At 40.5% G+C, this 27,360-nt stretch overlaps 2 protein-coding genes across 3 annotated transcripts in view; one reads left to right on the top strand and one right to left on the bottom strand.

The window, feature by feature from the left end:
* The window catches only part of tmem178bb (transmembrane protein 178Bb), a 121,005-nt gene extending 108,519 nt beyond the window's left edge, over positions 1-12,486 (top strand). For both annotated transcript variants that reach the window (XM_071502214.1, XM_071502216.1), the window contains exons 4-5: positions 2,795-2,932; positions 6,267-12,486. In XM_071502214.1, the coding sequence (XP_071358315.1) occupies positions 2,795-2,932; positions 6,267-6,517 (389 nt within the window). In that variant the 3' untranslated portion in view covers positions 6,518-12,486. The remainder of the gene's footprint in view (positions 1-2,794; positions 2,933-6,266) is intronic.
* Positions 12,487-16,155: 3,669 nt separating this feature from the next.
* Positions 16,156-27,360, bottom strand: part of cnot4b (CCR4-NOT transcription complex, subunit 4b) — a 37,099-nt gene continuing 25,894 nt past the window's right edge. The window contains exons 13-14 of the mRNA XM_071501911.1: positions 24,919-25,158; positions 16,156-21,468 (exon numbers count right to left, since the gene is read on the bottom strand). Of these exons, the coding sequence (XP_071358012.1) occupies positions 21,182-21,468; positions 24,919-25,158 (527 nt within the window). The 3' untranslated portion in view covers positions 16,156-21,181. The remainder of the gene's footprint in view (positions 21,469-24,918; positions 25,159-27,360) is intronic.

The raw sequence follows: 27,360 nt of genomic DNA, 5'->3' as shown, positions 1-27,360 counted from the left end.
CTCAGGCCAAATTTTTTTGACCTTTCTCGCTCCACCACATGGTGTCCTCCACCCGAGCCCTGTGTCAGCCTATCCCTCCTCCTCCTTCCCCATCCGCCTCCTGGCGGGGCAGCTCACCCATGACATTCTAATCTACTTGTGGAAGGGGAGTCAGGGTTTTGCTTGGAGCTCTTCATCTTCCTCCCCGTTTCTCATATTTCAGCTGCTCTCTGCAGCTAATCATTGTCACTGTCATTACCCTCCTGCAGAGCACACTGCTGTCCTTGTGGCAGAGCCTAGCCTTATCTCTGTTTCTTCTTTGTGTTAGCCCTCACAATGCAGGCTCTGCACAATGGACCATATTTGCAAAATGCACCAATATAAAAGATGGTAAAGACAGGGGCTTTTTTTGTAATTTTATTATAGAGCAGTGGAGACTGACATGCAGGAAAGAGTAGGGCCGGTCGGGAGTCAAACCGGTGACTGCCTGCTAAAAACATCTTGCGCTCACATGGTATGCACCCTAACCACTCGACTACTGGGCTGCCCCAATGTGCACACCTTTTTGTAAATTAGTTAACATCAAAAACATAAATCTCTTATTTACAAAAGTATTTAGACTCCTTGCTGTGGCACTTTAAATTGTGGTCCAGTACTTCCTATTTGCTTTATGTCCATCTGTGGCAAACTGATTGCACATAGTTTAGGAATGCATACATTTACCAACAATTCACACTACTATACAGCCAAACTGAGTAACCAGGGAAGAAGAGCTTTGGTCAGGGAAGTGACCACAAACCCAACAGTCGCTCTAACAGAGTTTTGTAAGTCCTCTGCAGAGATGGCAGAACCTGCTGGAAGGATGACCTCAGCAGCCTTCCATCAATCAGGCCTTTATGCCAGAATGTCTTGATGGGACTCACTTTGAGTAAAACATAAATGACTATGAATGAATGAACGAATGGATGTGTGGTGAACACAGTGTAGCATGACAGTGGCAGCATCATGCTAGGGACAGGGAGACTGGTCAGAACTCAGGGAAGGATGAATGCAACCTTGAAGGTCCTTAAAGAACGTTGTGTACAAACTTTGTACAAACTGTGTCTGGGTCAGAGAGTACACAACATGTGACTGGAGTGATGGTTCACCTTTTAGCACAACAGTGACCTAGAGCATACAGCAAAGACAGCTCTGGAGTGGCTCTGGGGCAAGTCCTTGGGGTGCCCAGTCAAAACCCAGACTTAAAGCGCACAGAACATCTGTAGAGAGACCTGAAGATGGCAGTTCACAAATGCTTTCCATCCAAGCACAGAGACTGACTCATTAAAAATGAATCCAGGTGTAGTGAAAGTGCTGAATTAAGGGTCTAAATACAAAAAAATTGTCAAAAATATCTAAAAACATGTTTTCACTTTGTCATTATGTGTTATTGAGTATATTAATGGGCCAAAAAGACAACTGTTGCATTTATAATGAAATATACAGCAATACAGAGCAAGTGGAGGGGTCTGAATACTTTCTGAAGCCACTGTAAATATAAAAGCATTGCAATTTAAAGCAGCTAAGGCGAAATATTGAATTAATTAACCTTGGCGTGAATATTCTTGTGCAGACAGCCAAAGAGTCAACATACTACTTGAATGAAAAAAAAAACTGTCTTGAATATAAAAACCTTGGTGTGATAATCACCCTGCAATTTAGGTATATCACCAATAATTACTGTCTTAATACCAAGCTGTAAATCAAGTCTATGTTACAGACTCAGAAGTAGAATTCTGACTCAGAGACAGTTTGAACAGTTCTCAGGAATGTCAAAGTAAACAGGAAATTAGATTGGACTGAGGTGAGTGGGCAGCAGGAGAGCGGAGCAGGCAGTGGACCAGTGAACCAGGCCAGAGGAGTCCAATGGCAGGGGAGCAGGAACAAGCAACAAAAGAAGTGGACCAGGCTGGAGTAGTGGAAGGTGGCAGGTGAGGTACAGGCAGAGAAAGCCTGGCCTGGAGACAATTGTGGAGTGGTGGGTGAGGCTGAAGCACAAGGAGGCAGGCAGTGATGATCCTGAGACACAGGAAGGACCAACAGAACCCTGAAACCTACAGTAAATCAAAAGCTGTGCAAAGATATAGTGTTTTTACTATGAAGAGTTTGTGGATACTTTTTATAAACAGAATCCAGTGTGAAGTTCAGCACTGGAACATCTCAGTACTGTACAACCTGCAGGTTATGTTCATATGAACAAAGTATAGAGAAGCAACCAAGGCCCAGGAGTTGACTGCTACCAATGAGACTGTTAAAGGGGAATAATTGTCATTCATTATCTAACAGGTTGAAGTTGTTTTAAAAGCTTATAGTCAACACTGAGTCACACAGGGCTAAAAAAAACAGCTGCTGCGGAATCAAACTGTCAGCTGACAGAAAAAATTGTTTGCGTTGGATCAGAAAAAAAAGAAATGCAGTGTAAAGAATAGAAAAACACATGCCATGATCTTTGTGATTGTCTGTACAACTTTCATTAGACCAGTGTGTCTGGGATTGTTGGTGATGGTCTTATTCAAGTGCTAGTCTGTTGTGTTCCTGCCTGCAGGAAGTGTAAAAATGTATATTTCAGAATATCTATTTGTATATTTCATATTTGTATGCCTTCTCCCTTTCACCCACTGACACCTATCAGGTTTAAAATCTCTTCTGATTTCTCATCTTTCAGATAGAAAGAACATGTGTGCCATGTTTTTTCTCCTCACAGCTGTATCCTGTTCAGGTCAATGTTCGCTTGTTATTCTAATAATATTTAACCTCTCTCCTTTTGTTTCCTCAGACTTGCGGCGGATGACAGCAGGCTTCATGGGCATGGCAGTGGCAATCATCCTTTTCGGCTGGATCATAGGCATACTTGGCTGCTGCTGGGACCGAGGCCTCATGCAGTATGTGGCTGGTCTCCTCTTCCTCATGGGAGGTGAGCCACACACACACACACACACACTAATCTTAGAGTTCATAGTTGGCCCAGAAACATGAAATTTCTTAGATTTCATATAGTTTTGAATTTGCTGGTGTGCACTATTCTCCCACAATGCATTGCATGGCTGAGATGCCAAAAAATATACAGACAGGTAACAAATTAAAGGAAGCATCGAAATAAAGTGTCACTTTCAGTGTGTCTTAGCAATGTTTCTACAAATCTCTTCTGGGGAGATGACAACATCTCTCAAAAGATATTCCCTCCTGTGGTGTTCTGATAATGGTGGTTAAGAGCACTGTCTCACACATCAGACCAAAACCTCCCATAGGCATTCAGTTGGGTTAAGATCTGGTGACTGCGATGGCCACAGCATATGATTCATTCATCAAACCGCTCAGTGACACCTGGTGCTGCGTGGAGGCATCATGTCTCTCTACTCATTTCTTTTAATTTGTCCCTTGTCTGTATAAATATGATGGTGAGAAATTTTGAAACTTGGGAAAAACAATTTGTTGTCTCTTTGCAAGGTTAAAGCAGTCACAATGTGTCCAGTAGTGTACATATTGAAATCAAGCAGCAACACTGGTTTTGGTCTCTATAGCTCGTGAAAACTGCAGTGGGGTGAATTTTTATATAATTCACATGCTTAAATTTTATTAAGGCTTAAGGTTCTGCATAACTGAGAACGTGTCCGCTTTGAGTGACAGGTGGGTGAGCATATGCTTGCTACAAACCAGCATGCAGGAAAGTCTCAGCTTCACACATCCTACCTTTGCCTATGGAGTTAGGTGCAGTCGCCAAGATGGCGATGGCAGAGGAGTCCACTTTGAGCTTCAAAACTGCTCTTCAGAAACCTGTGGGTAACATCATGGAGGCTACGTAGTCTCACGTAGTCTAACGGTCGATGGTTGCAATATTTTCTTAATAAGCAGTAATTTATACTGATTTCTTCTACTGCCTGTAAAAAGCAATGTACTGTAATAATTTACATACACAGTACTACATACTGTATACAGTTTTTTATGTAGTATGGAATTGTAATATTGTGTCACTGCACCTGACGGTCATCCAGAAATACAGAAGTTTCAGCATGTAACTTAATCTAAAACCAGAAACTGAGGTTTTTATGTCTCTGTGTATACATTAAATAAACAAGATGCAGTGTGTTATTTCTGAGAGTTAGCGGTGACAGTAGATATACTTTTGATCTTTGGACAGAGCCAGCTGTTTCCTTTTGTTTTATAAAGATATTAAGCTAAGTTAACCATATCCTGACTCCAGCTCTGTTCTCAACACACAGACATAAGATTGATCTCGACATCTCACATCTCACAAAGAATCTCAATATGTGTGTTTTGACAAAATTGTGAACTATGTTTTTAACTGTCTACAAATATCAAAACCTGACACCTGAAACATTCAATTCTTATTTCATCTTAGATATTATTTCATGTAGTCAAACCACTGTAGATATAATGTACGTTAGATTAAAAAACACTGTAAACAGCAGTGTGTGTTTGTGTTCTCATCTGTGCTGATGCTGGTGATTAGACTGATGAAAGTGGACTATATGAGTGTACATATCCAGCCCCTGTATTCCCCAAGCACACACACAGACACACATAACCCTGTGTGTGCCACTTTCTGGCAGTGGACAGTCAGTAGTAACATCACACACACACTGATGTGTTGTGTGCTGCACAGCTCTTGCTTGGCAGGAGGCAACTGCAAACTCAATTGTGATCAATCTTGGATTAGTGCTGTGCCTTACAGTTGTAAAATGTAATAATAATAATTATGTTGCTCGGTAATAAAGGCACAGGAAACAGGCTGGGTCAGTCTGCAGCAGCCAAATCACAGCAAAGCAGCCCACAGTGTCACAGAGCTCTGACAATTAGACCAAATTTAGAGTCTGCATCACCAACTGCTTCTACTACACATAAAGTAAAAGATTCATTCAGATGAGATGATGTGGACAGATTATTTAAAAAATACAGCAAATTGTTTGAAGTGAGAGATGTCAGTGGTGTGGTAGTACATTCCCTCCGTACCCCCTGGGTTTTCCTCTTAGTTAGTGCTTTCGTAGTGAATCAGAATGGGGCCATTTTTCTTGTAAAACCATTTAATTCAAAGATCGTTCAGGGAGAGATCCAGCAGAGAAGAAGCAGAGAAACAAATTTCTTCAATAAAAATGGGCCACAATGCAATGCAGACACAGTAGAGTGGTGAAGTGGATGGGATTATATCAGACAGCCAAAAGTCCTTTCCATTCTATCCAGAGACTATCAGGTGATGGTCTTCTGGAGCATTTCCAGCAGTTGATGGACTTTAAACTTTAATAGTTGCATCATCAGTCATGGCATCAGGATTACAATTTTGACCAACATAATGATGAAACATTTATAATGTGTATGCAAACTGTCACCTCATGAGACATGAGAAAGTAAGCTCCTTTTTTTGTTCTTTGCACAACTACTTCAGTCACAGCGCAACAATGTCTTTGAGAAGAAAGTGGCCCAAAGTGTGTGTCAGTATCACTAGTATGGCAAGTTGGCACACACACTTTAGCGTTTTGGGCAATACTTCACAAGAACTAGTGTCACAGGCAGTGCTGGTAAGATGATTTGTTGTAGGTCAGTTACCACCGACCCTTATGGTTGTACCAAGGACTAACAGACCACTACATAACCTGAATATCTTATTTGCCAGTCAGCTAGAAAAATGATATGGGCCTTACCTGAAACTCTGGTAACCTTGGTTAGTCTCTTTCATCATGGATCTTTTCCCTCTCTTCCTGGTGTCTGTCCTTTGTTCAGCTCATATTACATAAGACCAGCCTTCCTCAAGCTTGGATACCAGTCAAAAAAACCCTATGACAGTGACACTAGTTAGTTTCAAGCTTACCCTGACATTTAAGATTAGGGAGAGGATGGTGGTCTTGGTTAAATATGGAAAAGGTCAGTGCCGACATAAAATCACAAAATGGCATGTGGACGTGTTCAATATTTGACCAAAACCACCTTCTCTTCCTCATGCTCCAGAGTCTGTGTTTTAGTTATTTAAACCAATTAACTGAGGCTTTGCACATTGAAGCATCCACCCGGACAAATTCTATGCAGTACAGGAATGTCTTACTTCCTGGATTGGATAAAACCTTGCCGGTGAACTTAATCCAAGCAAAAATTATATTTCCACTGGCAAATCAAATTCATAGGCTATGTTGGACATTGTCAGGATGTGACCTTGGCTGCTCATTCACTGTGACTATGATTTCTCTCTCTCTCTCTCTCCTCTTCAGCATCTTCAACATCTTGTTCTGTCATTGCAGGAACCTTCTGCATCATTTCCCTCTGTACCTGTGTTGCTGGCATCAACTTCGAGCTCTCCCGTTATCCACCGTATCTGTACGGCCTGCCTGACGATATCGGCCATGGCTATGGCTGGTCCATGTTTTGCGCCTGGGGAGGCCTCGGCCTCACCCTCATTGCTGGCTTTTTCTGCACCCTGGCTCCCTCTGTCCAGCCTATACCCCGATCTACCTGCCCCAAGTCCCGACAGGAGAATGGCACTGTCTGCTAAAGCTGGCAGCCGCGAGAAGACCGACTGAACCCACAGACAAAGAAAGAACAAAACAGAAAACTGTTCCATGTGTTCATCCATCCACTCATCTCCAGTCTCTCCTGGTTCCAGATTTTTTTAGTTTGTGTGTGTTTTAAAATGGGTGTCTTGATGATCTGCTATCTTGAAAATAACAGAAAAAAACTGAACTAAAGAAATATTATGAAAAATTTGAAGTTGTGCTTGTTTTGTTGTTGTGGAGAAGATGATGAAATGGACCTTGACAAAGACAGTTTTTTGAAGAACTACATGGTGACACAGAAGGACAAAATTTTGGATTGTGTGGTTGTAGCAAAGCAATGGTTCAGATAATGACAGATAATGGTGTTCAACCTGTGAACTGCTTATAGCTTACATTGACTGGTCTACTGTGATTGTGGAGAACTGAATGGATCAGCAGTATTGGAGTCAGATTGGAGTCTCCTGTGGGATAATTCGAAGAATTTGACCGAACATGAAATCATGTCACTTGCTGGGCTGGGATCATGTTTAGTGGCCATCTATAACTTTCAGTATTTCATCTGATGAGGTCCCTCAGATTACGTGGGACATGTGGGTAGCGAGGAGATCCAGGACCTCCACTGTTGTACATCATTGTACAGAATATTCCAGAGAAGTGACAACCAGGAACTGTCATGTCGGACCATTTTCATTCCTTTGTAGGTGCATTCCATTCCGTCTGATGATCCCATAGTCATTTAGTATTTTATACATGCATTCCTCTTTTATTCAAGGTGTATTTTCCTTTTTATTGAACCCTTCATCTTGAACTGTTGACTGAGCCTGTGTTCAGAGCAAATGTCGTGTTTGATTTTTTTTCCATTTTAGTCATAGAGATAAATGTGTGAGTATGAATGTGTGTATGCGTGGGGAGGGTTTATTTTGCAGTCTCAAAAGAAAAACAGTTGTAAAAAATTATGATAATGACAAAGTGGAGCTCTGCCTTGGGGATGTATAAAGGCAGGGGGTTTGATGAACAGACAGATGTGACAGGGAGATGCAGTATCCTGTTTAACCCAAATGACTTCTGCCTTGCCATCTTTTCTGGAGATTCCCAGCAGACATGGCACATAAAGAACAGTCAGCAGCATGTTCATCTCTGTACTGCTGCCCTGAGCGACTATGGAAGACTAAAGTAATTGCATCCGATGAAAACACACTCTGGCTTTTCTTCCTGCAGATCTGTGAAGCTCCAGTACATGTACATGAGTACATGACTTTTCTTCTAGCTCCTCTAACTTATTTTTTTCACTTACAGCTGAGACCTGGCAGGGCTTTCTGCTGGGCCTCTTCTCTCTACCCTCTTTAATCTCTTTTACCTTGTGCGTTGTAATTGTACTGTTGAGGTTAAGGTTAAAAAGATGTCACCTTACTCAGTCAAAAGATGTCAAGACTGAAGAAAAAAAAAAAAACTAAGCATTCTGTATTTGCAAGATTCCTCCAGGCCTCAGCCACCTATCAGAAGTCAGAAATGAAAACACACACTAGCATGGTCTTGAATATTTCTATGCACATTAGGCCTGATGATCATAATGCAATAAACAGGCTGATTCACTCTCATCAGATACAAAATTCCAGTCATCCAGAGTTGAGCTTTGAGCTCGAACAAGATAATACAAATTACTGAAAGGTAGTGAGGTCACAGTTACTGTGATCCATCAAAAACCATTAAAAGCATTCACTGAAAACCACAGTATAGCCAATCCAAAAACAAAACCTGAACTCACACGTGTTCAAGAATAATTCTAGTTAAATTCAACTTGGGTCTTATTTTTTGTTTTCCAGTTATGATTGGTTTTCTAGAGTATCCCGGTTAATGTTTTTCTCCATATAAACATCATATCCTGGTTTAAATAACCAGGAAAAGCCCTTATCCCATTTATACCAGTTTATTCACATCTGGATAAGTTTCCTGGAGTACTTTGATACCGGGATACTGTGGCTTGCAAAAAGTCTGGTTTAGGTCAGGGACTCTCAACCTTTCTTGGATCTAGGGATTGGCACATAAGTCAACATCATGCAGACCAGTGTGTGGCAGTGGGAAATGCATGAAGCTAGGTTTATCTTTCTTTTATGTGTTCAGCAGCTACTGTCTTTATTCTTAATTGACACAAGTCAAATGACTTCCTGTCATCAGTCCACTGAACAGTATATACTTCACCAGAAATACTTATCAGATGGTCAAACAGCTTCTGACCTACTCACCCCACATAGATTAGGGGAGGCTGTGACTATTTATGTAACTTTCCAATACCAAAAATCCAACATTTTACACTCATTTCATTCAGTTGCTGGCCACATGTTTGGAGGTGAAAAAGTAAGAAGGATTTGAACTTCTTTCTTATCCCCGCATTTAAACGATTATTGCGGGCTGCTTTTTCATCTAATCCATCCAACGCTCATCTAATCCTAACCCCTTGTGTGGCAATTTAGGAAAGCTATAATCATTTCTGAGCTGGTTCAGACAGGTTCAAACCAGTTCTTTTCTAGCTTTTCTAACATTGCTTGTAAGAAAACCTTGTTATTCAGCTTTACAATTGATAACAAGTGAACATTCATCTATGCACTACATCCATTGTTTGAAAATGTGAATTACATTTTTGTGAAGTTCAACAAAAAGTCACTTCAATCAAGATAATACTATGGGCTTGATCCAAAGCACATGGTCTGAAACGCATGGCACATGTGCATTTAGGGTGAGTCCATGTTCTTTTTTTGCTATTTTAATGACAGAAAAAACAGTCGCTGCACCAGGCACATGGTTCAAAAGGGTTGTACCTAATCTCTTAATTATTCATGGGAGTGTCTAAGGCATAATATACAATAAACCAATCAGAGTGCCATCTCCCTTTCCATTTAAAAGCCAGGCACACTTGTACCGTGGCAGATCACTATTATAATTCACAAAGAGTTAGAACCTATTTGTGGTCAGTTGATAGCATATTGTGACTGACCAGTAAGTCCAGTCCCGACACAGGCAGCAGCTCTGCGCACATCAACATGCAGTGTATAGCTCTACAGTGAAGTAATGGCACAAATTACAATGTTAGAAATATTTTATGTTGTATGATGAGAAGTGTAAATTGGTTAGTTATGAAACTGTGGTGCCAAATTTAGTTGATGAATAGGGAACACTGTGGTGCATTGACCTGGTAGAACACCAAGAACACTTCTCTGCAGAGCCTCATGCAAGAGACATCCATGACACATGACAGCCTTATACAAAACACACCATGTGACAAATGCTCCAACCTTCTGGGGCTGTAGTCTAATGTTCCACCTGGCTTATCCCAACATCTAAGAACATTTTCATCTCACTGTGCTTGTGCGTAACTTCTATGTAGGCACATATTTCTCTTGATAATGCATCCTTAAAATAACAGTGACATACTGCACCACTGACTTAAGACCAGGTTTTCGCTGGTCAATCACGTAATCACTTTCTGCTGCCTTAAGATATCAATGCGCTAACAATGCGCCTGTCCACACCTCATTTTAAGACCAACACGCCCAAGGGCACACAGATGGGGGCAAGTGTATTTGGTGGGCGCTGGACTGGAAAATGACAAATGCGTTGGTCTGAAACCAGCAACACACTTGCATCACATTTTCTGTTGGGGGTAAGATAGGGCCCAATGTCACAATGTGTCACTAACCTAACACTGAAACAAAAAACCCAAAAAACTAAGACAGAGAGAAAAGAGTTCTTGTCAGATAACATCTTAACAAGCCAACAGCGCTTGACTGGGACTGGTTTAGATAACCTGCATTAACTGTTGGATTGTTTGCTGCCTGTCTGATCATCTAACTGTTCATGTTTCTTGACTTCTTGGACTTCAGTGTTCCCAAATCTCAGAAATTAATGTGCTGAGCCCAATTTTATCATGTCATGTTGGCTAACACTACAAAAACAAGACCCAAAGTTGTAATGAACCTGAACAAACCTATAACAACAACTCCCAGATCTATTGGCTTCTCAACACATCTAGTGTCCTTAATGGGATACAGTTACATCACATACGTATCATAAATATCAATCAACATCACGCTCTACCTTTTCGGTTTGCTATAGAATCGGCTATATGCAATTAATGTTCAAATATTTCAGGGGCAGGACAAAGGTACAAATGGTGTGGTTATAAATTAATTCAGAAATGTTATTGACAAAAAAATAAAGTAGTTTTCTCTTCAAATTGAGTTCACAGTGACACAGTCTTGTCTTTGTGGGGTCTAAAGAAAACTCTCCAGGTTGAGGGGAAAAAGATCAGAGCGGAGTGTGTCAGGTGACAGTTATTAATGTCTTTATCACAGCTTCTTCAGTTAGCAACTGCATCTTCAGTGGCTTCAATGAAAACCACTCACCCTCTGTACCCAGCCAGACACTTACAACTAGAGACCAAGGTTGTAAGTGTTTTCTTCTAATTCTAATTTTATCTGAAGACATCAGACATGGTATTCTGGTATTCCGGTAATCAGAACATCAACTTCTCATTATATTGAGATAACCATGTTCTATGATCATGTCTGTCTTATTATGGAGTGATTCCTGTGAGCCTACAGAGAGGCTTCTAAAGACACCACAACATAAGCGACAGATCATAAACTGTGTAGGTAGGCCAACACAAAAATATTTAAATACAGTATACAGTAATCTCATATAGTGACATAATGAAGTGATCATCATAAATTGAGGAGCACAAAAAAGCACAGTACAAAAATCTCAAGAAAATAAAAGGAATTAAGTTAACATCTTAAAATAACGGACCAAAAAATCCCATAGTTGCTTCAGTTCAATAGATTCAAAAGAATTATAGCACTGCTATTCCAAAACACAGTTCTGGTATACATCAGTGTTGTCATATGCATTCATTAATGCAGTCCATACATGCCATGGGTCTATCTTAACTGTTCCAGTGAGGCTAGAGATTTTCTTTGCAGTCAGGGTATATTTTTTTCAAAAATAGATATTCGCTTGGACACAAGCTTATAATGCAATTAAAAATACTTTAACTCTACTGGACTTCAGATGATGTGCTGTTAAAACCACCCTCAGCAAAGAACAACACACACACTTACAACAATATGAGAAGACCAGGAAATAAGAGTGGAGTTATCAAGCCATGCATAAAAGCACAATAAGCTTCATGTAAGATGGTGTTCCTGATCATACTTTAAAGATAAAGTTCCACATGGGCCCGGCCCGTACCCACATCCTTAAGAGTTGTCCCAATTAAACCTGACTGGTGCTGCTGAATTTTAGACTTGGACCTGACCCAAGACCTGAAGTGATGTACTAATACGACGACATTATAAAGTACTGCCTTTGGCACATTCACAGTCTGGATGTGAAAGTGCTATAAAGTAATTAAACCCTGTCTGGCATTACCAGCTAACAGATGCAAACTTGATACTTTGGGACATCTTGGGTTCCTACAAGGCAGCAAAACTCCACTTTAACTATATTAATAGAGATCAAATACTGAAGATTACGCCTCACTTTATGATTTCTTTAGTCCCACCCTGCAACTATGCTATGAATTGTCAGAGGTCAAAACTTGAAATAAACTTAAATATTTTCTTAACATGCATGTAGTCAAATTCAGTGTCACAACCTTTAAAAGCTGAGTTAGCAAGGAAGCACACAGACATGGGCTTATATGACATCAGAAATATGGACATGACTCACCTAACAGCAAGACTCTCTTCCAGGCCAACTGCAGCAAGAGAGACAGACTGCAGCTGAAGAAGTTTTTAGGACAGAGATACTGCAACTTCCAATGTGGACAGATATTTCTAACAAAACTGATCTATCAACCTTTAACATCAGTAATGTGTCTGTTGAGTAAACATAAAATTGGAGAAAAAAAGGAAATGTTCAACTGTGGAATGTAAAATCACAACAAAATAAATCTCATCGGTGTGTTTACTAATGCTGTTGGTTGTCGTGCATGTTAGTGAATGGAATGTGTAAAGTAAGAAAGAGAACAGGAGATTAAAGGGAGATAAAGAGTTTCTGATTATTCACTGAGAACAGAAAAAATTAGGGCTGTCAAACGATTAATTTTTTCTTAATCGCGATCAATCACTGAATTTCAAGTTAATCACAATTAATCGCATGTTTAATCACATAACAAAAATTCTATTATTTTGCATTTCAGAACTGTTTTCTCTTGCTTGACAACACATAACCATCAGTATGTCTGAACTAGAGGCTAACGTTAGCATGTCTGACATGTAATTATAAAGATGTCTGATAATTTATTTATCCATAGACGAGCTCTGGGTAAGTTGTTTTTATTTTACAACTCATTCGATCTTCACCAACGATGATTCAGGCATTGGATTTAAACACTTTAAGTCTCCCGACATGCCCCTTTATGCAGACTGGACCCGTCCCCCTTTTGCTCCCATAGACATGACTTGCCATGAAGTATCTTGCTCGGCCATGTAAAATCTTTGTAGCAAGTGTCTGTGGCAGTTTGACAACAAGATTCTAGAACAGCAATTAACACAATTTTAAAAAATAGTGCGTGATGCTCGGTCTTTAATCTCATCGCGATTAACACGTTAATGCTGACATGTTTACCTTCAGATGTCTTACTGGTGACATGAATAAAGATATTCAAGCAACTTAACAGGCATGACTAGTGCCCAACCAATGCTTTGGCAGGGCAATTTTATACTTTTATTTTACTGATTTAAAGAGGCAATTATTCAATCATTATTTGCTACATAGCCAACTACTTATCAGTCGCGAGGAAATGTTGCAAGTCCAGTATCAAACCTAATCTCTTTACTTACCAAGAACTGTCTCCAACGGTGGCTCTTGTTTATTCTAGCACTTCTTTTCTTTTCTCTACTGAAGTTAGCATGCTGACCAACTAGCCCAAGCCCAGCTGCACCATCATGTCACTTTCCGATACCGAGTCACTGTAGCATCCAGGCTACACTGAAGAAGTAGTGCTGCTCAGAGGGTGTATTATAACCTCTTGCCTTGTAAGCACAATTATAGCTGAAGTTCTTGACAAAACTTGGCAAGTCTTTCTGAGTAAATAGTAACTAATGCTAATGGTGGCTATGCAGCAATAGCAGAACTGTCAATAAGAAACAAGAAATTAAAGCTAAAGATGGGTGCTTGGTCTATTTTATTACAGTGTTGTTGTTACATAGTTTGTGAACATTAAAGGATAATATGATTGGAGTGGATTTTCACTCGTGCCCCACCCCATTCCCACAAAAATACTCTTGTGGTGGTAAGTGGTGCAGCGCATGCAACTTAGTCAGGTGTGTGGCCAAAAATTACTTGAAAAAAGTGAAATAAGGCATTCTAATGTAAGATTTATTGGCTCTGCAGTGAGCAGCTTCTGTGATTTTTGGTGTCTACAGCATGCATCCTCAGTCCACGCACATCATGCACTGGTCAGGTGGCTGCCTGCAACCAACCAGCTACCAGCGCAGACAGGAAAGAAAAGAAAACAGCGTTTGTTCATATTAGAACTAAATATTTATGCTTAAAACCCTACTTATTGTTATTATGGTTCTGCCATATAACGTTTCTTTTTATTTGTGAAAACGTTAGTAAGACCTATCTTTCGTTTTTTTCCCTTGTCACTGTAGCACTACAGCCACAATAAATAAGTTTATCATGCTAAATTTGTTAGCCACAAAGCTAGCTGCTATGCTTGTCAGTGGAGGGGTGCTCATGAGTCTTTGATGTATAGTTTTCCACTCACTGATGTATTAGGAGAGCAGGATCTTTCACGACCATTGCTTGTATTTTGTCTGGGACAAAATACACAGAGAAAAAAAATCTCTGGCCCAGAAAACATTTTCTCCATAGACCACCATTATATAGGAGATGTCTGTAAAACTGTTGACAGGACACCTCAAAATGCAATGTCACTTACTACTCTTTCTTTCATGAATTTTTAATCTGTAGAGGTTTCATTTTTGTAAAACCTTCCCAGAACCTATGTAACTGGTTCGTGTCTAGCATTGTGTGCGTTGTGTTTTGATGAGGAGGCTGAAAGCAGGATATCGCTGAAGGCCATTTATCCTGACAAAAGAATTTGATAACAAAATCCTCCAGTCAATTGTGACAATGCAACTTAGCCCCTCTCCCATGGAGTTCAACAACAAAAGGGCAGAGGTAAAGGCGAGAGACCACATCTTATAACAGTTGACCCCCTGGAAGTGCATGTAGGGATACAGAAACTGAGTCACAAATGTTCCACATATTGATCCTGGTGGGCTATCATGTCAGGCTATAACTATATACACAGATTTTGTGTAATTGTAACATTACATATTACTGCTGTATATTCCACAGTCTCACACATATTATTGCCGCATAATAGACTCTGTAACACCTAGAAAAGTGAGTTTTATGATTGTGACATCTTCACAGTGTAAAGTCTATGCTGAGTGGGATCCCAATGTATTGTTTTTTTAATTTTTGTTAGTTTTTCTGTTTCATAACCAGCATTAGCATTAACAGCTGTTTTCTTACAAGTCTTGCCAAGAGCTTCAGCCATGATCGCATTTACAATACAATTTATACAGTATACATACTCTAAGCAGCATCACTTCTTCAGGGCAGCCTGAATGCTGCAGTGACTGGGAGCTAGCTGGTTAGCATTCCAACTTAAATAGTAGAAAAGAAGAGATAGACAAAGAGGCAAAAAAAAGAGGGTTGCTTTCCAGTGCTGGAGACAGCTCTTGGCGAGTTGGCTATGTAGCAATAACGAAACTTGAGGCTTACTGTAAAAAACAAACCAACTAATTATGGCCCATAGTTATTTTTTGTTGTTAGGCAACATCCAATGGAGACGTAGAATATAGAGTGACAAAATCCACATCAGGAGGAGGTTGGGGTGGATGGATGGGTCAACAAAACACAGGAATATGACACAGTAGAGCAGTGTTCAATTCCAAGGTGAAATTATTAGTTTATGTTGTTTCTATTATCCATGACCATTCAATGAAAGTTAAACACATTGCTACAATTGTAACCAATCAATCATCTAATGTTGAGGAAGTAGTTATTAGAACCCAAATCACCATATTTTCCTAAACCTAACCAAGTAGTATTTGTGCCTAAGCCTAAATAAGCCATGCCTGTTATTTTAGTAACCATGGTGATGAAGGTAGGTACACCCTTCAGGAGACACTCCTTTGGGTCGTATCAGAGGGTTATAAAAAAAAACAACCTACAGGGTCGTTCAGGTTGGAGGACTTGTAAAAATTGGCATTGGCCACCAATCAACATCAGAAACAGTCAGCCTAATACATTTAAACTGCATCCACAACCATCATCAGCAAAACAAGCTGATGATGGTTGTGGTCACCAGCTTGTTTTGCCAATAAGCAAAGAAAAGGAGTCATTTTTGTTATTGAAAGTGTGTGCCTTTGCCAGGACAAGTATGAGCACTTAATTTGGTCTTGGCATTATCTGCAAGCTGCTACCTCCTCAGCAAGATAAACTTAATTGGTCCCCACTTAAAGTATTTGAGATCAGTTCTTTCAAACCTTTTACGGGAAATGTGACCTCAGTGGAAACCATCAGAGCCTTTCAAACAAAACAAGAACCAAACTCAACACACTTTACATTTTTTCTTTTATTTAATAATTAGTTTCCTTTATATTCAGCTCTTCATTTTGACAGGTTATAGCATTGTGAAAACATGTTAGACAGCATCAGTGTCCTTGTCCTTGGAATACTGTTAAACAATGAGTTTGTCAGAACCTTGTAAAAAAAGATACAGTTTAGAACCATTTAAATTTGAAGCTTTTGGATGATAAATGGGCACATGATGTTCACCTCATGTTACTGAAGATTTGAGTTGGTCTGAAGTTCTACTATCCCAGCATACACTACTTCAAGAATCAACTGTGAAAGAACAGACAGTAAATGGAAAAATGTCACTAGTCTTATTTCTGGAATCTATTGAGATATACTGTTTAATTCACAAGATTTTTCCAGTCCTATTAAAAATATGTGATTTTTTTTTTTGTGTAGCTAGGATCAAATACTTTTTTTTGCTGACAGCAGGAAAAACTTGAATACTAAAAAAATAATGTTTTTTCATTGTCTTTAAACACAAACAAGAATACAACCCGACCTCCCAATATGATTTACAATTAGGAAACCACATTATGAATGGAGTGTGGGGCCTCTGCAAGTGCAGAACCCCAAGAGTGTCATATTCTACCATTATTATTGTATTGATGGGATATATTGGTATTAAAAATCATATTTAATCAATAACAGACAATGGTGTGGGGAGCTGCTGATAACAGGCTGAAGCTATATGGCAATATATGGAAACCAGACGATTAGATTGGAAGGACTTGGTGTTCCATCTGTTCTACAAAGCTACATTACATACAGTGCATTTGGAAAGTATTCACAGCGCTTCACTTTTTCCGCATTTTTTGTCACAGCCTTATTCCAAAATGGATTAAATTAATTTTTTACCTCAAAATTCTACACACAATACCACATAATGACAAAGTGAAAAACGTTTGCTTGAAATTTTTACATATATATTAAAAATAAAAAAAACAAAAAAATCACATGTACATAAGTATTCACAGCCTTTGCCATGACACTCAAAATTGAGCTCAGGTGCATCCTGTTTCCACTGATCATCCTTCAGATGTTTCTACAACTTGATTGGAGTCCACCTGTGGTAAATTCAGTTGATTGGACATGATTCGGAAAGGCACACTCCTCTCTATAAGGTCCCATGTCAACTGACAATGCATGTCAGAGCACAAACCAAGCTATGAAGTCCAAGGAATTGTCTTTAGACCTCCAAGACAGGATTGTGTCAAGGCACAGATCTGGGGAAGGGTACAGAAAAAATTCTTCAGCATTTATTTCATCTTCAGCATTGAAGGTGCCAGTGAGCACAGTGGCCTCCATCATCTGTAAATGGAAGAAGTTTGGAACCACCAGGACTCTTCCTAGAGCTGGCCGCCTGGCCAATCTGGGCGATCGGGGCAGAAGGGCCTTAGTCAGGGAGGTGACCAAGAAGCCAATGGTCACTCTGACAGTGCTCCAGCGTTGCTCTGTGGAGAGAGGAGAACCTTCCAGAAGGACAACCATTTCTGCAGCACTCCACCAATCAGGCCTGTATGGTAGAGTGGCCAGACAGAAGCCACTCCTCAGTAAAAGGCACATGACAGCCCACCTGGAATTTGCCAAAAGGCACCTGAAGGACTCTCAGACCATGAGAAACAAATTCTCTGGTCTGATGAAACTAAGATTGAACTCTTTGGCCTGAATGCCAAGTGTCATGTCTGGAGGAAACCAGGCACCGCTCATCACCTGGCCAATACCATCCCTACAGTGAAGCATGGTGGTGGCAGCAGCATGCTTGTTGCCACCACCATGCCACTTGTGGGGATGTTTTTCGGCAAAATGGCTGTGCACCGACGCTCCCCATCCAACCTGATGGAGCTTGAGAGGTTCTGCAAAGAATGGGATAAACTGCCGGAAAAATAGGTTGTGGCATCATACTCAAAAAGACTTGAGGCTGTAATTGCTGCCAAAGGTGCTTCAACAAAGTATTGAGCAAAGGCTGTGAATACTTATGTACATGTGATTTTTTTGGTTTTTTATTTTTAATATATTTGCAAAAATTTTAAACAAACTTTTTTCACTTTGTCATTATGGGGTATTGTGTGTAGAATTTTGAGGTAAAAATGAATTTAATCAATTTTGGAATAAGGCTGTAACATAACAAAATGTGGAAAAAGTGAAGCGCTGTGAATACTTTCCAGATGCACTGTACATTACTACATTGAGATACATTTTGGAAAGCTACTTAGGATACTCAGTTTGAGACATAACATCCACTTACTAACTGAACTGCTCAAAAACTTGTGGCCACTAGGTGTCGCTCTAGACCACTACCATGTCATATCAAAGAGTTTTGATTGGCTACTGATAGGAAAATAAGAGGGCCAGCTCCTTGTCCACATCTGAAGACTTTATCCCGTGGTGTTTTGCTGTGATGTAAACATAAGCAATTCATACCTCTGAACCTGCAGAGGTCACTGGTGTCCATATTGAGCAGCTGATGTGAAGTTGATAAACACCTCTGACAAGCAAAAATAAAACATTTTACAAATGTTAATTGATTATTTGCATGTCTGTGTGTACATTTAAACAGGTCGATAGTAGTCATCTCTGCAGAGACCCAGAGTTTCTCTCTCCTCCTCAACTCCATTCAGCTTACCCTTCATGTGCTGAGGTTCCCCTGGCAACCAACCTTAACAACTACCATCTGACGAGTGGTACTGGCAACGCTAATCAACTAATTGCGGTGTTCATCATAAGATCATTAAGACATAACACATTAAGAGTGGCATCCACCAGCAACATCTGGCTGAAGACCTCACCTGCTGAGAGCTCCAGCCTTCAGCTGATCTGCCTGATGGACCACTGCCATAGCTGTGGGAGACTGCCTACAGACCACACCACCTCAACCCCCTTATCAACAGAGCCTCAGGTCATTGTGTCATTAAATACTTATAAGCTGTATTTGTATAGAGCATGAAAACCCGCACGAAAGAAGGAAGATATGACATATTATCATTGTAGCATGGAGTGCCATCTTAGCCGAAGGCCCACCCACATGGGAAAATCAAACAGTCATCTTATAATTTGCTTTCCTGACTGAAAATCATATTGATGGACAGTAGGTTTGGTTAGGTTTTAAAATATAAGACAGAAGGATTTAAGTTGTTTTCTTAATTCTGTTGGCAAAACAAAAAATGAAATGGGTGATTTCTTAATTTCCCCTGCTGTCACTGTAGTATTTGAGCTTTCATATAAATCTGGAACCATGGGCAAGGTCTCTGGAGAAAGCAGACAATGAGGTAGACCTACTCTGAGCTGATGCAGATGTATGTCAACTTTCAACCCTTTTGATACAGAGGGTGGGCCAGCACATCTCTTGGGGGTACAGGGTTATTCACTGAGCAGCTGCACAGGGCTCCACAGATACACACTTCTTGCTTTTGACTTGCAAAACTTCAAGTCTATGTAACAGACTCAAACCAATTTACTGCTCTGTAAAAAGCATTGTATTCCTTAAGCACAATCCTTGTTTGCAAGGGTGTACCTGCGAGAGACCATCTGTGTGTAGCACAAAATGTGTGACCCTGAGGACTAAACACACCAAGTTGGGAAAAGTAGGTGTGTATGCAGACATTCAATGTAGTAAGAACAGCATGGTTTCATCGTCCATTTTGAAGAACATCTCACCCTGTAGTGGAGACTGCTTCTGCATGAACACCAGAATTTCACTTCTTCCGAATAAAGATAAGACTTTTTTTCCAAATGTCTTGTCCTGTGATGCTGGGTATGAAAACAGCACTTCATTGATTCAGTATTGGACTCCTATAACATTGTTTAACTCACAATGGACAGTTTAACTGAAAAGGAATCAAACTGATGCAACAGAACAAGAAATTGTCTTTTTTACTCCACATATTCTTTGGCAAAACCCAGCATCTGCAGTATCCCCAATGCAATTCAACATCTGGTAGTTATAGCCTTGCACCTTCAGCCTCAAGCAGAGATGAGGAGTGGGCCACAGAGAAACATCCCTAGATTTTTTTAATATTCTGACCCAGACCCACACACTGACTGAATAGACTTCCTGAGAGGCTCACTTGCTCAAACATGCTCTATAACATCACATAATTTGGCTGTTTTTATTCCAAAGCATCTCTCAAACTCACTTTTTCAACATGATGTGCTCTATGTGCCCTTCAGATTACAAAAACTAACTACTCTGGAAATTCTTATCCTATAACAGAGGCCCTGTTCAGACCTGGTGTTAACATCCGTCTCAGGTGACCCAATCACAAGCGGTCAGGTCAGCTCAGCTCAGCTCAGTTCAGGTGTGAATGCACCCAAGACGCCTTGAGGACACATTTGATATTCGATCGCTCAGACCACATCAGAGGTGGTCTGGATTGACATGTGGCCACATTCTTTTAGCAGTGTGAATGCAAAAGCAACTCTACTGACATCCTCTGCCACAGTCTAATTAGTCCCAACACAGTTTCATAATGAACTGAAAATATTTTACTATTTCAAATGGATCATAAAACCTTATTTCACTGTAGAGCTTTGAGCAGAGCAATGATTCACTCAACCCCTCCATAACATTTTTTTCTCTCTCTCACTCACTCACACTCACACACACACACTCACACACACACACACACAAAAGCATATTGACAACTGACCTGTCTGTCGGATTGGCTAAAAACAACACCACATACTTTTTATTTGCATATAAAGCAGTGAGATCTGAGCTGACCACTTGTGATCAGATCACCGAAGATGCATGTTAATGCAGGTCTGAACGGGGCCAGAGTGAGTGTATTTTTGCCTCAGCAGACCTTTGTGGTCATTATCCATTCAGACAGTGTGGCTCACAAACAAGAAACACAAGAACTCAGAAGATCTGGAGGAGGAAAAAATTTGAATATTATATTATCTTATTAGTTGTTAATAGTTTTGTACTTTTTATCTGCTGATTAGGTGCAGTCCAAGGTGGTAATGTGTGTGTGTGTGTGTGTGTGTGCGTGCATTAATAGTCCCTAGTGGCGGTCAATAGTGGTGCTCTGTAGCAGGTCTGTCTGGGTCTGTGTTGGGGGTCTGAAGGCTGTCTGGAAGCCTGGTGGTGGAGAGTGGAACTGGCTGGTGGGTGCTGGGTAGCGCGCCCAGACAGCTCTGTAGGGGGGGTGCTGGCTCCCGAAGGGGCCTTTTTGTGAAGCAGAGCGGGATGGGGCATCCATTTCTGTAAGCGTATGTAAGGACTTGAGCCAGTGTGGAGGATTGTCGTCTTGAAGAGAGTCCATACTGTTGCCACTAGAAGCTGGGATCCCTGCAGAGAATAAGACAATACTTCACACAGATATAGCTGTTTAATATTTAATTTCATAATACCAAAAATTGAATAAGATTCCTTTTTCATGCCTAAATACTGGGATGTCATGATACAAAATATTTGGGAGATGGTACCAATATTATTGAAATTCCATTATTCTTGATAGCAAATTCAATACCACAGTAAAAAACAGAAAACAGGGGCTGCTGTACACACACACACACACACACACACACACACACACACACACACAGTCAGTGTGCAAGCTCTAGTTTAAACTGACTAACATTTGGAAATTGTAAATCCACAGGGCAGAAAAATGAAGTCAACACTGAAGAGCCAAAAGCTGCAGTTCCTATGGAGCAGCTCACTCTGAGCTTCAAAACCGCTCTTCAGAAACATGTGGGTGACGTCACAGAGGCTACATCCATCTTTATTTAAACTCTATGGTTCTGACAGACTGAAGGGTAGCCTACTGGTCTGACTCACTGGAGATTGGTCATGGTGCTCTTGGGTGGCTATTCCCAGGCAGAATTTTCCTCCCTTCCTGCTTCTACTGCCTTTTATCATTTTCTAAATTCGCTACTGGAAACAACAACCTCCAAGCTGCAACCTACAGGCTGGAAATGGCAAGTTTTGATGAAGATTTGGATCATGCAATCACACAGCTGACATATCGCTTTGCTGTTTTTGTGATGTTTTCTTTGTGGGGAATCAGCCATGACGGTGTTTACCTCCCCATGTGCAAATATTCCACCAAGTTCCCATCCAACACTATTTTGCAGGGGCATCATCACTGTATCCTGGGCTGGGCCGCCTGAAAGGATTGTGATTGGTTTAAAGAAATGCAGAATTTTTTTTTTACCTATAGCTGAATGATAATGGTGCAGTCAGACGATTCTCCAGCACAACGCTATGGACATGGGTCTGGCTATGCAAGACGAGTAGCCTACTAATGTTGTAGGCACGCAGCTCACATTATGAGGCGTCACTTTGTTAGCCTAAACAAGCTAACGTTGCCTTTGTGAATTGTGTGTGGAGTGTTGCTACAACAGATGCCAGCTGCTGTAGTTCACAAACAATGACAGTAACATTTAAGGATATGAACATACCAACATGCTTTTAATATAAAGTTTACAACCCTAATATAAAGTGAACAGCTGGCCCTCTGGTACTCTGGTCACTCACAACAACCTGGCCCTGAACACACTCAAAAGAGATGACTGGACTTCAGGGGGAACCCCCCCAACACTGCTCCCCTCTCATCATACTCGGCAATGTGTCAGCTGTGGAATTCTTCAGGTTTCTGGGATCCAATCTTCCGTGACCTGATGTGGACATCCAACATCAACTCAGTCATCAAAAAGCCCCAGCAGAGGATGTACTTAGAAGTTCCACTTCCCTCAGGGGCTGTTGATCTACAGTGCACTCATCGAGTCTGTTTTCTGTATGTCCATCACTGTCTGCTTTCGGTTTGGCCACCGAAAAGGGCAAGAACAGACCGCCGGTAATACAGGGATATACTTGACAAACTGGTCAGGAAGTCCAGCTCGGGAACTGGAGGAGTTGAGCTGGGCTCCTTGGAGGTGGTGGTAGAGAAGAGGATGCTTATCAAGCTGTTGAGCCTCTGGGACAATGCTTCCCACTCTCTCCACAACAGAAAAGGAGCACCTCCAGCAACAAACCTGAAGTGCTCCAGCGGGTGGCACAGACACTCATTCCCGCTTCATCAAACTCTAGCTCCTCATTCTGCTGCAGCAGAGACCTCAGCAATCAGGGAACATGCTGAGGTTGTTCTTTTAATTAAACACACTACTGTCCGTAATCCCACTTCTATGAGGCTACAATGTAGACAATGCACATACACATGCCACTTTGAACTGTGTATATAAAAAAAAAAAATTAAATTGTTTTCTAGTGTCTTTAGTTTTTACCTGCACGAATGTTAATTACTGTTTTTCTTTGTTGATTCATCTCTCTTTATAACATTAACATGCTTCTTGTTTTTACACAGCGCTAAATGTCAGGTCAATATAACAAACATCTCCTGTCATTTATTATTACAGCTGTATCTATATTAATGTTAATGCCCTATGTAACTTTCCAAAAGGCCAAAATGAACCATCCGGCTGTAGCCTCAATAATGTGGAGGGGTGGAGGGTTGTTGTGAGGATGCTTAATTTGAAGAAAAAGAGAGTCCATTTAAGAGTCCACCAATGCAGTTGTCATTTTCCCATCCAGCGCCCATGTTGTTTAAATAGCAAATACACTTGCACCCATCTGAGCGCCCATGGGTGTGTTGGTCTTAAAATAAGGATTGGTCAGGTTTATTGTTGGTGCATTGATATCTTAAGGCAGCGGAAAGTGACTGATTGTGATTGATAAAAACCTTGTCTGAAGTCAGTAGTGCAGTATTTTACTGTCATTTTAAGGGTCAATTATTAAGAGAGCAATCTACATTGGCTGGTGCACAAAGTGTGTATACTCTGCATGTTACGCACAATCAGTGCACTGACAATGAGCTTCAGATGTTTGGATAAGTCAGATGGAACATTAAATACAGCCCACAGAAGGCTGGATCATTCTTTGTGGCATATTGTGTTTTGCACAACATCGTCATGGATGTGTCTTCGACATAAATGAGGCTCTGCAGAGAATTGTACTTTCTTACTACTCCACAGTTTCATCATAAACTAAGATTTATTCTCACTTCTCATAATGTAGCATTAAAAATATATCTAAAGTTGTGATTTGTGCTGTTGCTTCTTTGTAGAGCTGTGCACAGAGCATTGATTCGCTCAGCCTCTCTAGGTGAACAGAATTGCTGCTGCGTGTGCCACACTGGGCTCACTGGTCAGTCACAATATGTAATCAACTCACCACAAATAGAATCAAACTCTGTGGGAAACACTGCACCATTACAGCAGCAATCCACCAAGTTGAAAGTGCGCCTGGCGCCTGCTACTAATAAGTGTGCTTGTTGTGTTGATTCTGCCCGCTCTGGGATTGGACCTCATCATGCTCATCACAGTGCTGGTAAACATGTCACTAAACATGTTGGGTCTCTGGTCAAGGGAGGTGATGCAGGATACTCTTGAGGGGCCTGTCACATGACAGATGGAGCCACCCAGTGGCATGGATACTTTTCATGGCCTTCAATAGCCTGGATAACATTAATTGAACTGTAAGGATTGCAAATAACTATTAATGAGTAATTTTTAATAATCATTAAATCTGCATTAAATACATTGAATACATTGTCAATTAATTGTTGACTACATGACTGCAACTTTCCAACATACATTTTTCAATTGTTTTTAATGTGACAGTGAGGTGTTTTCAGTATCATACTGTATACCTCCTGAAAGAAGCAAACAGCTTTTTAAAAGGTTATTATCATTGTATTTTGGATAGATCCCGTGTCCCTCAGCAGCATCTGGCACCTACCTGTGATAATGGCAGGGTCCATGCAGCTGGCTGTGCCGTCCCAACGGAGGCTGTGAGAAACACTTCCAGAAATCCCTGGTACCCCCGTGTGATTGACGCTGGATGAGGAGGATGATGATGACAATGAGGAAGGTGAAGAGTTGGGCAGACCTCCAAAATTGATGTTGATGTTGGGTAACAGTGCTCTGAGGCCATCCTGCCACTCCTTCACATTTATGCTCTCTACACAACTGCTGTTTTCTGCATGAAGACAGGGAGAGAGGAAGGCACATGCAGAGGACAGGGGTGACTTGCACTGTTGAAGTTACATATTTGCAACTATAGTATAGTATAGTTATGTCCTGGATTACTGGAATGACCTCAGATTCATTTTGTGCACTTGGGATTACTCTACGCAAAAATGGCAAAACCAGAAGCCTATAGAAGCATATGACAGCAGTATGACTGATTCATCTCTGTGACAGATAATGTAAGGCTGCACAGCCCACGCAAAAATCAAGTGCCCTACCTTTTGTTGCAAAGTCTCACTTTATGGTACATAGATTAAATCAATCAATAAATAAAAGATACTTCAAAGGAAATAGTGGTCCTTACTGCATCCATATCGCCTGTTGTTGATGTTTGATTAGCTCAGTGTGTTCTGAGTTTTCTTGTCTGTGATTGTGAGATGTGGATGAAGTGTTCTGATTGTACTTGTGCATTTCAGGTGTGCAATTAACTGTTTAACTGAGCTGCAAGTTGGTAAAGAAAACAGCGAGAAGAGTTCTGAAAAAGCGTCTTCAATTTTGTCTTTTACAAATATTTCTTGGCCAATACGGAACGAGACCTATATTAATTTATGTTCCAAAGACAAACATTCCTGAGCTTTGATTGGTGGCTCTTCCTCCAGTGTTGGAGTATATTAAGCAAAATATATCAAAATAAAAACAATGAACCAGTTAGCAGTGAAACAATATTGAACATACAGTACACAACATAACAGCAACATAACAGCACATCCCCAAAAAAATATCACTAAAATGTTGAGTAATTACAAATTTTGTCCATTTAGACTGAAATGTCTGACTAATTAAACAAGAAGGAAAAGTTCATATTTAAGTGGCAACAAAAGTCAGTACAACACCCTTCATTCTTTTTTTTTTTGTGATTTGTATGACCATATGAATGATACCAGTCTTGTACAAATCTGTGGAGAGATGCTCTGCCCCTTCACAGATGATTCTCTTGAAGGGATGTGGGGTTTTGTTGCTCTGCCTTTCACTTTAAAATACTCCAAAGATCACCTATAGGACTCAAGTCAGGGACATATTGTTTTGTTGTTTTCAGGTTTTTCTTCTTTACATACTGAATTTTGCAGTGTGTTTGGAATTACTGACATGTATACTGTACACTTAGTATTTGGGTTTTTATTAAAACTTGCATTCTAAGTATCATCTCCCCTACACCTTCCACACTCAAGCAGCACACTCCCACCTCCATGTTTCACGGTCAGTGTGGTCATCCTGGCCACATCCATACCAAACATGCTGGACCCTATCTGATGCAAACAACTTTCATCTAATCAGAGAATGTGCTGCCAACATTCATTAGGCTTCTTTTCATGTTCTTTGGCAAAGTTTAATCTGCAGCTTTGTAAGCCATGGTTTCCCCTTGGATACCGTCTGTAGAATACAACTTCAAGTGATGTCCTTTGCACTTTATGAAGTGAAGCACCATTTTCCACAGATAATCCTTGTGCCAAGTCAGAAGTACTTACCCATTATTTTTCAGTGCAAGGTTGCACAAATAGCAAGTTGTGCATGAGATCCTTTTTAGAGAACAGCTGCATCTTCTGTTATTAGTAGTATGGCTCTTTTTGTGCCTCCTAACCACCACTGGATCTGCGTTGCTGCTTATGTTTAGCATCCTACTTGTATCCTCTCCATTCTTCATGAAGTCTCACAGTTTGGTTTTTTACTTGTTCAGGTGATTCCTCACTGTGTGGAGCCATGCTGCATCAGACACAATCCAGACCAAGGATTCAGACTAAGGAAGCTCACAGGTTCTTTTAACACCTTGGTCATGAAATTAGACTGGAACTGGAAAACTAACTCACAGGCGCAATCACGTTTGTTGCAGTGAGGCTTTACTTTGGGGCCTGCATTTTCAATGTAGTCTGACCTTGTTACTTTTTTTTATACAAAAAGATGTCCTACACCTCAACTTAAAAACGATTTGATTACTTTACGATGGTACATCATCATTTTACATTTTAGATACTGCAGAGGGGTGTACTCAGTTTAGCTGTACATTGTGTGTACCAACTTTAAAAGAGACCACTAACATCCTCTACAAAATACATGAATCTATAGTGAACGAATGGATATCTGAATAGCTCAAAGTGTTTCTTTTTCTGAACTCTCTGCAGATGTACCTTAGAGTTTGACTATCGGCTTTCACGAC

This window comes from Trachinotus anak, unplaced genomic scaffold, assembly GCF_046630095.1.
Source record: "Trachinotus anak isolate AG129_WGS33_773 ecotype Australia unplaced genomic scaffold, CSIRO_AGI_Tana_v1 ptg000018l, whole genome shotgun sequence".
Classification (NCBI taxonomy): Eukaryota; Metazoa; Chordata; class Actinopteri; order Carangiformes; family Carangidae; genus Trachinotus; species Trachinotus anak.
This window is presented reverse-complemented; position numbering and strand designations above follow the sequence as displayed.